Source organism: Humulus lupulus, chromosome 2 (genome assembly GCF_963169125.1).
Source record: "Humulus lupulus chromosome 2, drHumLupu1.1, whole genome shotgun sequence".
Lineage (NCBI taxonomy): Eukaryota > Viridiplantae > Streptophyta > Magnoliopsida > Rosales > Cannabaceae > Humulus > Humulus lupulus.
This window is the reverse complement of record NC_084794.1, coordinates 19380117-19393467: the sequence shown is the minus strand read 5'-3', so window position 1 is coordinate 19393467 and position 13351 is coordinate 19380117. Positions and strand designations below refer to the sequence as shown.

Below are 13351 nucleotides of genomic sequence, written 5' to 3'. Positions count from 1 at the left end.
GGAATTTCGACCTCAAGTTTCCTCTAGACCTCCTTGGCTTGCTCTTCCTCAACCCTTGGCTCCAACTTTCCTAAAATTCCCCATCAACACAGCTTAGATATCTTAGCTAAGAACCAAAACCAGAACTGAAGAAACTTACAGAATTTACCTCAAGTGTTGGTGAGTTCTTGCTAAACCTCTGCCAATTCCTCAAAACTAGCTTAGGATCCTTGATGCTCAGCCTAACCCAGCTCTCCTCTGAACTTTGCTCCAAAAATCCTCAAGAAACTGATGAAGGAAGCATACACCGACCTTAGAAAACTCTCTCTGTTTTCTCCCTTTCTTTTTCTTCCTTTTCCTTCTTTTCTTTCTTTCCTCAGACTTCTATACTTTTCTACAACTTCCACTAACATAAAGCCTTAACATATCTATCTCTGAGATGCCAATTGACCAAAATGCCCTCCCTATTAATTTCCAAATCCTTTAGTCCACTTAGGGCCATTTTAGTAATTTCACCCCGATTCCCGCTAACTCCTCGAGTGTCTCTAATATTTCCCGCTTGATTCCCGATACCTAATTAATCACCAATAATATTCCTCAATGTCAAAATAGACCCCAATGTACTCACTAGATTCCCATTTATACCCCTAGGCTCACCCCGAGCCGGGTATAAATCCCTGCCATGACTTTTTCGCTACTCTGCTCACTAGGATCGTCTCGAGTCACATATCATAGATATATCCACATAATAATGTGGCCTCGAAGATTATCACATATATCAAAGCAGTTATGCCCATAACGACCAAAATTACGATTATGCTCTTCTAACCTAATCAGGGCCTACATGCATACTAATACACATAGTCATGCATCTCAAATATTCAGGTAGTCATAAAACATGCTTTAAATTATAATCATGCATCTTACTCATTAAAATCACACATAATTTCCATTATGCCCTCCAGACACACTAATCAAGGCCCTTGAGCCTTATTAGCAAATTTGGGTCGTTACACATCGAATCCCTCAATCTTAAACCTGAAAACCCTAATGGCCTACCCTATCAAACCCACATCGAGCATGCATCAAACCCCTATCAAGCATGCCCTAGATCCCTATATGGATTAACCTGTCGAACCATCAAGCAGGCATCGAACCTTTGTCGAACCACCATCGAGTAACATCACGAAGGACACATGACGGCGAGACGTGAGGACACATGGGGAAATTTCTGGGTCGTCGTGGGTGATGCGGGAAAGAAGAACCGAGAGAGAAAGTGAGGAAAAATGGAGATTGAAAATTTTGGGGAGGAAGGGGATTATGCCAAGGGTTTTTTGGGTATTTTCAAACCAATTGGCACTATTTTGAAATGATTAAAAGGCCTAGCATTTTTTTAACTTAAGTCCCCTCGTTAAGCATAAAAACTCAAATTTCCCATTGATATTAAAGTTATTATATGACATTTTCAAAGCATGAAAACTCATGATAAACGTTTGTAAAAAATTGATTGAGTTTAACAATTTAATAATTATTTTGTATTGTTAAATTTGTCAAAAATTTATATGGTACCCCTTAACTTAAATCCTGGTTTGGCCACTGCTTCCAAACATGGGTAATAATGTGGTGCTCATTAGAAATTGCTATTTTATATTAGCAATTTGGCGCTATATGTATATGTATATATAGTACTAATTTCTCTTTAATCTTCTTCAAGCATAATTGACAAACACTGAAAATTAAAAGTTTTAACGACAATTGGTTCAAATGGGGTTTGTCTTTCTTTCTTTCTTTCTTTCTCTCGTATAAGTTCGATTATGCTTAGATCAGTTTGTAAAATGAATTTGGTTCACATAACTGACAAGTTGATGTCTTCTATTTTTGGAAAGGTAGTTGATTTTGACGATGATGCAGCTATCGTGTTTTCAGAAAACTCATTTTTCCCTTTAATAATTTGATCCGGACACACTAGCTGCCCTGATTGACGTTCGTTCATGAAAAAGAAAAAAATGAGAGAGATAAAGGAAATTTGAACATATTATTAGTTGTCTGAAATCAAATAAGATTGCAATTTTGGACCCCTGACCTGCCCTGCCCTCCAACTCAAATAATTGTTTTTGTCTTTAGCCAAGTACTCTCACACACCACAACAACCACCTACACAACACTTCACCAATCAAAAGCACAAAAAGCTTACTATCATTAATTTCTAATATCATCACTATATATACACTACTTAGAATATGCATATAAAAACATTTCAAATTTATATTCTCTCAACACTTTATATATGTATCCTTAATTATTATAAGTTAAAACCGACACCAAATATCGTTCTATTATCCATAAACTATTTACTACGTAACCATCTATATATCTAATTTAATGAAATCAATATTGATCGAGTCAGAAAATAATAAGCTTGTTATCAAACTTTATTAATTTCTCATATTCATATATAGTAGCTTTATATACAAAATGTCTGGATCTGAGGTCCCAGCGCATATATCACAAACACAATAATTATTATAGCTTTTGGCACTGGTTTCGAAAGGCAAACATGACACGAGGATAACACGTAATCGATTTGTGCATGTCGATAATTTTTTTTTTTTGGCTCGACAAATCTTCCTATGCATAATGGACATATATATATGACCATACATGCATATAAATGTTAATACCACTAAAAGGCAAAAGCTAAAATTTGGAGGTTGAGATGTACGTACTCTTGAAATTATTGGAGCTGAATTTGTGGTATATATATTGTGATTCTGTAACTTTGCTGTATGGCAGCACCATATTCCCTCGTTCAATCATGTTAGGAAAAAGTTATGGTAACAAGAGCTTTGACAAGCTAAGAATATTTGTTTCTTTTTCTTTTGATCCATATTTTCTCTTTTAATGTAAATAAAAATACTCTTTATGCGTTGCCTAATAAGGGGAACTAATAAAGCATACCATTTACAAAAAGCAAGGAGATGATGAGGCATGGTATATATATTTATCGAAGTATTTTTTTCTTAGTTTAAATGTTAATTTGATGGGACATGAAATTATTAATTTTGTTGCGTTATAATATGTATTTATATAAATATTTTAAAATTTTAAATTACTCACTTTTACATTATTTTAGCAAATTTCTTTTTGTTTTTTCCCAAAAGATTTAAAATTTATATTATATATAGGCAAGAGTGCTTTTGTAAAACTTTGGGGTGCCCTAGTTTTTTCTCTCTCTCTCTAACCAATCAACTCTTGCACCAATAATTAATATTATTATATTTCTTTTTAACTGATTTACCCTTGACACATGGACATAAAATAACTGTCAAATGAGATGAAATAAACTTTTGGAAATATGTTGAAAATATATATATATTTAGTTTATATTTTTTTTACCATGTGTTTTCACAAATTAGTTTTTTAGATCACATGGTTTATAAAATTGTTGAAATAGAACATTAAACTCAATTTTAGTTAAAGTTTTCTCAACTAAAACCAGAAATAATTCATTAAACTAATAATTCAGAACAAAAATAAAATCAATATTCTTAAAAATTGTATTATTATATTCAATTATTTCTTAATCAAAATTGAGTTTACGAGCTTATTTGAATTATTTTACAAAATATAAGATCCAAAAATAAATATTTTAAAACACAGAGTCTAAATAGGTAATCAGAAAAAATACATGGTCCATATAAACCTTATAATTTTTTATGATAAAACTATTAGAATTTACTTTTCGTTTGGAAATTATGGATTAAATGCTAAAAAAGTAGTAAAACAATAAGAAAAAAAATAACCCTCAATAAAATTTGTGACTTGTCGTCTTTTCATATACGTATCACATTCATTTTGGTAAAAACGATCATTCAATTTAATTATATTTAGCTTGAGTGTACAACGAGAGTTGGCCATCTAGCTAGCGACCACCGAATCTTTGAAATCAAGTGCCTGTCATGAGATGACTTGTTGCATCGAATTAAGTATATCCCTTTGGGGATAGAAAATGATTAATTTTATGATATTTTGTGCTTCATATATATATAAATATATATTTGCTTATCTATCTATATATTACAGTTTATTATAATATGATTTTTTTCTCATTAATTATTTCACATATGTCTCTATAGATCTAGTTCAATCAAACTACTGCGCATGCAATATGAATATTTTTCTTTTAAATATTGATACATATATAGCACTAGCAAGCAACCAGATTAATGGGGAAATTAAAAAATATATATATATATATGTATATAAAAATTTATATAGAAGATCAACTAATATTATTTATATTAGTGTTGCACATAGATATTATATATGCATTGCGGCTAACTAATCTTGTGTAGAAGAGTTAATATTTGAATCATGATTCGAAAAAGGAAAAAGGAAAGAAAAAACTATACATATTATTCCATTATATATAACTAATAATTGGCTTAGCCTAGCTTTATAAATATTTATATATATATAATTTGTACTACATGATATATAAATATAATGATATAATTATCCAACATTCTTTTGAACGCTCCTTTTGGCTAGCCAGGTAGCTAGACAAGTAGTCCCACAAAAGAATTGAAAGAAATGCAATAATGGAGGCCAAAAAGGGGCTCTTATTGCCTTTGCTCCCACTACCTAATCTCCACGCAAACCCCTTTACCAAAAAAACAAAAGCCACCATTTTTTTTTTCTTTCTAAAGGGATCGAGATGAATGAGCTTTCAGGGCTTCAACAGATCAAGAATATGCATGGATCTCTCTCTAGCTAATCTCTCTCTATATAGTTAATTTTAATAAATATATATATATATGTGCACAAACTTTTTAGTCCCCATCAAGCACTCAATGCCCACCTTTTCAATCCTGCAAAGTTTCCCATTACTTAAATCTTTCTTTCTCTCTTTTTCCACCACTGTCAACTTTGCTTTCCATTGAAGAAAAAAAAAAGAAAAAATAAAAATAAAATTACAAACACTACTGATCTTCTACTATCGCAAATGGAAATATTTCCACATATAAATGATATGATCAATAGGGAGAGATATTCAAATCCAACCGTTGATTGATGCTGCTGCAGCCGGGTGGCGAATCGTTTGCACTCCGCCACCGCCGCCGCCTCCGCCAACGCCTAGGAAATCCCTAGTTTGTCCTCCTGCCTGATCTTCTGTACTACTCATCTGAACAAACCTCCGTTTGGCCGCCGGAGGATATATTTGGAATATTTCACCTTCTGGGTTGTCCACATTACTATTATTATTGTTATTAGTACTATGAATACCATGACTGCCAACCCTCGATATTGGGGTAGAGCCATACAAACCGCACGATTTATTAATATTGTTCCCATCTTGGACTTGAGTTATAGTACTACTATTGCACTTCAACCCAAAACTTCCAAGGAAAGATGAGTCAACACTCGAAGTTGCTCCTATCTGAGCAGCTTTTTGGAGTAAAGCCGTGGCGGACATGTTGGCCGCCGCAGCTGCCGAAGGTGTTTGATGTGAATTAGTAGTACTGAGTTGGGTGCTGTACAAGGAAGGAACGCTAACCAGCTGAGCTCCGGCTCCTTCCTTGTTAACAGTAATGCTCATCGGAAGCGAGCAAGTGGTCATGGTGAGCTCTTCGTGATGATGATGATGATGAGGAGGAGGAGGAGGAGGGTTATTAATACTGTTTGAGGAGATTTTATTGTTATTAGTAGTAGAAGTACCACTTCCAAAAACCCAATTCAGCTGCTGTTGCTGCTGCTGCTCCTGCTCCTGCTGATGGTGGTGATAATCGGACGGTGGAGGATGATTTGATGATGAAGTACACGACACAAGAGGGTTGTCAGTAGTACCGAACATTTCACTTGCTGAACTCACTGACGAACCGAGTTGATGATGGTGCTGATGTTGATGACGAATCTGATCGTGGTAGGCATTGTTATTGTTTGAGGATGCCATTATTGTTTGATCCTGTCCGCTCATCCATAGAGATAGCTGGCTTCTTGCGGCTGTAGCCTCGTGATCATTGGCTGATATTGGCTTGAAAACAGAGGGAAAATGCTGTGTCATGCTATTTGGTCCTCCAGTGGCCATGAAATGATAACCAAGGTTTCCAGCAGCTCCCATTATTGGATTTATTATGTTCATGTCTGAGGCTGCTTTTACTCTTGCTGTTTCTTCAGCTAAGGCATCACAGAAGGCCCTGTGAGTTATGAAGCTGTCTCGCCTGCTCATCATATATATTACACCAAAATTAGTACAATATATTATATCTTCTAGCTAGGATATATAAGTTAATTAATTTATTTACCAATAATAACAAAAAACACTAAACTAGAAATTTAAAGAAGAGAGACCTAGGTTTTGATGAAGAAGATTATTAATGCTATCTTATAGGTTTGTGGTGATATTAGTATTCTAAAACAACCTAGCCAATATACAATTAAAAGGCAAGATTAAAAATACACTTATAAACTCAACCTAAATACATATAGATTATAGAAAAAAACAAGATCATGCATATATCAATTACTTTTGGTGCTTTCTATAGTCTTTGTCCTATTATATATTTCACTTCTCTAACTAAACAACTTTTATCTACAATTTCAGTACTCCAAAAAAGATGAAAAGAAAACGATTGGCAATCAATTAATCTACAGAGATTTAAGTAATTATTACCGTGAAAAAAGAGTTCCACAGTCACATTTGTACTCTCTAGTTCCACAAGTCTTAGAGTGGGCTTTCCAGTCGGATTGTACGGCATATCGCTTGGAACACTTCTCACACTTCCACTTCTTCTCGCCGTGTTTTCTACAGAAGTGCTTCTTAATACCAGTCAAGTCTCCGAGCGCCCTCGAAGGGTGGTGGTGGACGCATGTCTTCTCAGGGCAAACGTAAACCCTCTTCTTCGGCTCTTTGCTGCTTCTCTGCTTCAGCTTCCATGGCAGGTTGTGCCCTCTCCTATGGAGTTGAAGGTTTTGATCTCTCTGAAACCCTTTCCCACATATCTCACACAAGAATCTGTTGGTCGCCATTAAAGTCTTCGGCGACAAAGCTATCACCTCAGCTTCAGGATCTGCAATAGTATTATATAAACAATTAAAACATTAATTATTAGTATAATATATTTCTACATATTCATATATACATGAAGAAGAAGAAGAGCTTGCCTGGAGTGCCGGGTAGGTTTCGCTTCTTCTTCAATGGAGGAGGGTTGATAATAGTAGATCCTTCAAGAATAGGGCTAATTTGGGAAAACCCATTTGGGATAGTTGTTTGATCTTCAGCCATGTTTGGAAGCATCGGATGAAGCTTATTATAAACTCTCTTGACGATCTTAGTTTGACTGGATTTATTGGTATATATATATAAGACAGTGAGAAGAGAAAAGAAAAGGACAAGCTAGCTGATCAAGAAAGGACACTGCTGCTGTGTGTTGTTTTAGATGATAATGATGATGATGAGATATGTGATTAAGAAAGAAAACCAAAGAGTAGAAATGAGGAAGGCTATTATATATATGAGTGGATGGTTTCAAACCTAATAGAATTAAAACTAATAAGAGAAAAATATAATGCAAGAGATAGATTGGATCTCTTTCTCTCTCTTTCTCTAAATAATTAATTTATTTGCATATAAGGTTTTGCAGTCATTTTAATTATCTACTTTTTAGGAGGAATATAATAATATAGTAATGTGGAGATGTTGGAAGAGGCGGTGAAAAGTTAAAGTATTGGGAGAGAGGAATAGGAATAGGAATAGGGAAGAAGAGAGGAGGTTTTGGAAGAGAGGTGCATGATGACACATATGATGAGCTAGCTAGGTCCGGTCCCGGAAAGCTAATTCCTTGCCTTTTTCCATTTGGAATGATTATCCCATAATTTGTTTTTGCTTTTTGTTTTTCCTATTTATAAATTCCAACTACAAATATCATCGTTTGGTAATAATAATTATAACATATAATAATATTGGTCTTTCACTCTCTCTCTCTCTCTATATATATATTTCTCTTCATCAAGAACCCACCACCCAACAAATTTTCTATGAGAGAAAAGCCTACCTAGGTATCTAGCTACCTATATATATACATAGATAAGTTCAAAAAAGCAATATTAGTAGTAGCGGCCATAGAGACTGGCTTTCTTGGGTTTCACCTTCATTGCAGCCTCCTTGCCCTGATTATTTATTATGTACATATATATATCCATGTTAAAATAAAAATAGAAATATATTTTTGGCTTCTTTGTTAATAAGGTTAAATTTTTTCAATATATGGACTCAATGAGACAAGGTTTATAACTCTGATTTTTCTTTTTTTATTACTTTATTCCCGTTTCTTGAACTTCAAGCAATTAGCTTTTTTTTTTTTTTAACTTTGAGGGACCTCAAATAACTGCACGTCTCACATGTAGCTAATACTATTTGCTTCTGCTACTTTTACTGTTGACAATGTGTGACACATAAAATTTTATAGTAGTGCAATCAATTATTTGATGATCATTATCAGTGTAAAAGTTTCATCGTGTGAAAAAAAATATAAAGCTATATATATCATTGTTCGTATTCTGTGCAATGCTTTGTACGGTTTGATTTTCATTTATTACTTCCTTATTATATGCCACAAATTAAAAATAAATAAAATTTATTTACATCTCAACAAAATTTTAATTAAATATAATGTTACACGAAACAAGAGAGTTTTCATTAAATCTTCTTTAGCTAACCCTATTGAATCGAATTTTTGGGGCGTATTATTTGCCATTCCATTAAAAGAGAATGAAGAAGAAGAAGAAGAAAATACAAACACTGATTTGATTGCTAGCTATAGTAACACCACTATTGATGATTCCGAACAGTTGCAAATACATTTGGAAAATGAGATTCAATTGAATTAAAAAAAATATATAGATTAATGCAAAGATGTAACATTTTTTTTTTTTTTGCAAAATTATATGAAGATCGAAATTGGATAGAATAGAAATTATCCAAAGTTATGTAATGAATTAAGTTATTCCTTACCAAAGGAATTATTTAGGTTGTTAATTGGATTAATTTTTTCAATAATCTTACTGATTTTATAATAAAATTATATATTAAAATATTAAATATCCTATCCAATTCAATCCGATTTTCCAAACTTAAAATTTAGGCTAAATTAACATGCACACCGAAATCAGACTTTGATCAAATATAAACCAAGGAAATCAAAGAGCACTAGGTTTTGTCTTGCTAGTGTGAAGTTTGGTACGATATAAATATAAATATACAATACATACATACTAGACGATTATGATCAATTGTTTCAATCATTCTCCTAAAAGTACAAGCTAGTTTTAAGCCAAACTATAATGAATAATTAATTTGTTCTAAAGTTTGATCGAACAAAGGCTACTGTTGTTAATTATATATGTGTGTGTCGTTTTCATTCATATAATTATATGTGAAATTGGCATATGTGTGTGATGTAGATATATATATATATATATAAGTGGTTGGTGAATGTTCAAAGTATTCCCATTAAAGAAAGCTATACAAATTTTTAATTTAAATAAAGATTAATGCAATAAGTGTTTGAAACGATCGATCATATGGTTAATATGTAGATTCTTTTTTTTTCCAAGTCAATTTTTTTTACTGGCCGGGTTTTATCTTTATAAGCCAACAAAGGTAGAAAAATAGAGTGAATAATGTGGATATAATTGGTAATGTTGCAACATCTTATGAGCACGTGTATCCATGCACGTGACCAACTGTCAAAGAAGGTAACATCCAAAGGAAACGACGAAACATGTAATAAAAGGGAATAATCGTCCCATGGCACCCAATGCCATCTCATATATATTCATATTCTCTAGATTTACAACCCACTTGGTCTTTTAATTTATACATGCATCTGTTGAAACGTCTTAATAATAATATTTACAAAACAGCGTTTTTGCCATAAATTTTAGACATAATAATGAAAAAGAAAAGATAAAAATGCATCATCTAATAAGTCACACATATATGTATAATTTATATTTTTTTGCATTTAAAGTCCAAGCTAGCTAGCCCTAGGGCTTTTTCTTTCCAATTATAAAGAAACAAAAGGTTAAATGATATTAAAAATACAGACCAGGGGTTAATTTAATTTCTCTCTAGGCTAGTCAACAACCAACAAGTAGATGAGTCCGCATGTATTTTTCAAAAGATATATAAGATAATAGTGTTGGAAAATGCCCAAGTAATAATAATAAATTATATGTATATAATTGAGAAAATTGGGGGAGCTAGCTAGGTTTGCTATAATAATTATTATTAATTAGAAAGAATATAATTCTCACTAGCTAAGCTAATATATAATTAAGCAAGATTAATTATATTAAAAGGGTGTGATCGTGTTAAAAGACAGGGAGCTGACAAAGGCAGTGAATTTTTGGAAGTTTGAGCAGTCGTCTGGTTGTGGGCTGACTTTTCCTGGTAACCCTTAATCATAATCTAATGATGTTGTTGCTTTCTAACTTTGTTTAGTATAAGATTTTGGATTTTAGCTGTTGAACTCTGGTGGCCCCAGAATATTCTCTCCTTCTCCAACACTCTCCCAAAGGGTATTCTTCAACTTTCAAGGCCACATTAGATTCCTAAGCAAACCCCACACATCTCTCTCTCTCTCTCTCTCTCTCTCTCTCTCTCTCAATTTTAAATTTTAATCAATATTATTATTAAAATAAACCTGTCAAACTGTGCCAAGCCTATATAGCTCACCTATATATATTAAGTTGAATAATTAATCTTTTTCTTAATTAACCCTCTCTCTCTCTCTCTCGTGGGTAATAAAAGTACTTAATTAAATTATAACACTTGGACTTGTTTCGTTTTTGTGAGCTAGAAACCATAACAACATAGCATGTACATCATAATATTTGAATTAATAGAAGGGGTTTGGGGAAAAGCAAAGTGTTGTCACCAAGGGTATGTTTGTTTCTTGTTGTCTTTTTCGTTGATAATGAATAAGATCAAAGACCGGTTGTTCTATTTGTTTGTGCAATTCAAACAAATCTCTAAATTTGTGTAACAAGTTCAAGACGTGGACGTATTCCCAAGTACAAGTAGAGTCTTTATATTATCTATCTAATTAATAAGATCACTTTTTATATATAATATATCCCAAGAAACCCTATATATATGTGCTATTATATGGCAGTTCATCATGTTGTTAATTATTATGAAATTTTGGTACTCTTATTTCTAGTCTTCTAGACACATAAGAAACCTCTAAGTCGGCTTAAAAAGTAGATACACTGAATTTAACTTGGAGGAAAATAAGTTGAGTTATATATATACTTATATGCGCAAGATCAATTTACTTATATATAGAGAGATAATATATATATATATATATAACTTCTAGGGACAATATTGTCAGAACAACAAAGAAGAAAAAATAGATTTACTTGTGAAATAATTTACCAAAAGGATTTGGTTCTAGGAACCAATACAGAAACCCACATGCTTTGGTTTTAAAAAGTTAGAGAATAAGTGCCTTTTTACGAACCCATTTTTTGATCTTTCTCATTTTTCTCTTCTCTTTTTCTATCTTTTTTATTCTTTGCGGTGCACATGGCACAATCTTATTAGAAGAGCTCAATTCATTTGGGCCAACATTCATTTGGGTATAAAAATAGTATTGTGGCATGAATATTCTTTTGGATTTGTTACTTTCTTTTAGTATTTTAAATATATATATATAAATTTATGAAATTGATTAAGGAGCTAGCTCTCTCTTGAAAGTTGATGGTTTAGCAACTTTAACATATATATAAACATATTTTTTTCAAAGAAAAGTAGACAACTTTTAATTCAAATTTTTTTTATCACTTGACTAATATAGCTCGACCCCTTTTCCTGTGCAGCCTCTATACCTTGAAACTCAAATGCTTTGACGAGAGGGCTCTTACAGTTATATTCCTAAAAAGCTGTCATGGGAATTTAACGAGGTCATATATATATATATATATAACCTAGCCATGTGGTAACTTATTGGCTCTCATTAATTTAATATCAAAATATGTCTCACTCCTTGGTCAAAATTGATCTGGGTACATATATATATGCAGATAAATTATATTATAAACATACTGTGGGAATCTTTCTTTTTACAAAATGTTTTGAATGAATAGGTAATCATATATAGTTGATTAAGACTTTTGATGACTTATTGTTATTATTATTGTCGAAAAAAATGGTCGTATATTACGTACGCAAATTAATGCAAAGTGTGGGATAATTATATAAAGAGAGAAAAAAGTGCTGCTGATTTCTTATTGCGCGTTTTCTTTTTCTTAGCCTGTTATTAATTGAGTCGTCTTTGATTGAATTGATTAGAATATACTTTTAGTAACACTAAAAGGACGGCTGTGCTTTTTTCCTAAAATGATGTTCGAGGAAAGACTGGTAATCACTCATCTTAATTTATCACATAAAAAAAGAAACCATTAAACGTTACGTCTACAGATAATTATCATGATATTGAAATATTCAAGTTACTTTTCTATACTAATCCATATCAAGAGCAAAAATGTAGTTATATACTGTTTGTGGAAGATCGATCGATCACACACATACATGTATATAGAAAGAAATTTTGTGTACGTACACAAGAGCAATTGTACGTATAGTACACTCGACCGATCATGTACAAAATAATGCTACGTACTTATCACTATAAAGTTCTTTTGATCAAATCATTAATTTCTTCTCAAACAATATATATGTTTATTACATTAATATCAGTGGTGAAAGCTAGGAAAAATTTGTAATGGGACAAAATAAAAAATTAAGTGGGGCATAGTAGAGAATAATATTAATGATATTATTGAAAAAAAATTGTAGGGGCAAAGAAAGTGTAATATAGTTTTTACATATAAGGTTAGATATAATTTTTGTTGGCTAGGGTGAACATAATATTTACATGTTATTCTTACAAAGCAACTATTTATGACTACAATTATTACGAATGAAAATCTACAATTATATATTTTAATATAATATTATATTTTATCAGTATTAATTTATGTGCTATTGGATACCAACACCAATATTAATTCATATATAATAATCGCATAAAATAAAGAGAATTTACTTATTTACTCCCTTGTATTTTTTGAAAGTATTATTTTTTTACCCTCTTGTAATATATTGATTGTTAATGAGCTCTATTTGATTAATATGGCTAATATATAAAGTCTCATTTTATGTTGTTACTTTTGACTAAAGCCTTATAAAACAATTTAGTTAGTTATTTTTTGTAGTGTCCGAGTCCTATGTTTATAAATAGGCTCTACTACTCATTGTATGAACTAACTTCACATTGTGTAATCATCATTACAGTAATAAAAG

General features: G+C 32.0%; 1 protein-coding gene across 1 annotated transcript; it reads right to left on the bottom strand.

Moving 5' to 3' along the window:
• Window positions 1-4771: 4771 nt before the first annotated feature.
• LOC133817423 (zinc finger protein NUTCRACKER-like) lies at window positions 4772-7718 on the bottom strand. The gene is made up of 3 exons (XM_062249934.1): window positions 7144-7718; window positions 6653-7049; window positions 4772-6200 (listed from the first exon to the last, which is right to left on the bottom strand). Exons 1-3 carry the CDS (start codon window positions 7274-7276, stop codon window positions 5033-5035), a joined length of 1698 nt encoding a protein of 565 aa, XP_062105918.1. The 5' UTR covers window positions 7277-7718; the 3' UTR covers window positions 4772-5032.
• Between the last annotated feature and the right edge of the window lie 5633 nt (window positions 7719-13351).

What these genes read in the sequence shown, in the direction of transcription:
- LOC133817423 (XM_062249934.1), bottom strand. Translation starts at nt 7,276, where the DNA reads ATGCTTCCAAACATGGCTGAAGATCAAACAACTATCCCAAATGGGTTT. An exon ending in AAACCTACCCGGCACTCCAG is followed by an intron (nt 7,050 to 7,143) that starts GCAAGCTCTTCT and finishes ATACTATTGCAG; the next exon opens with ATCCTGAAGCTGAGGTGATA. An exon ending in TGTGGAACTCTTTTTTCACG is followed by an intron (nt 6,201 to 6,652) that starts GTAATAATTACT and finishes TATGATGAGCAG; the next exon opens with GCGAGACAGCTTCATAACTC.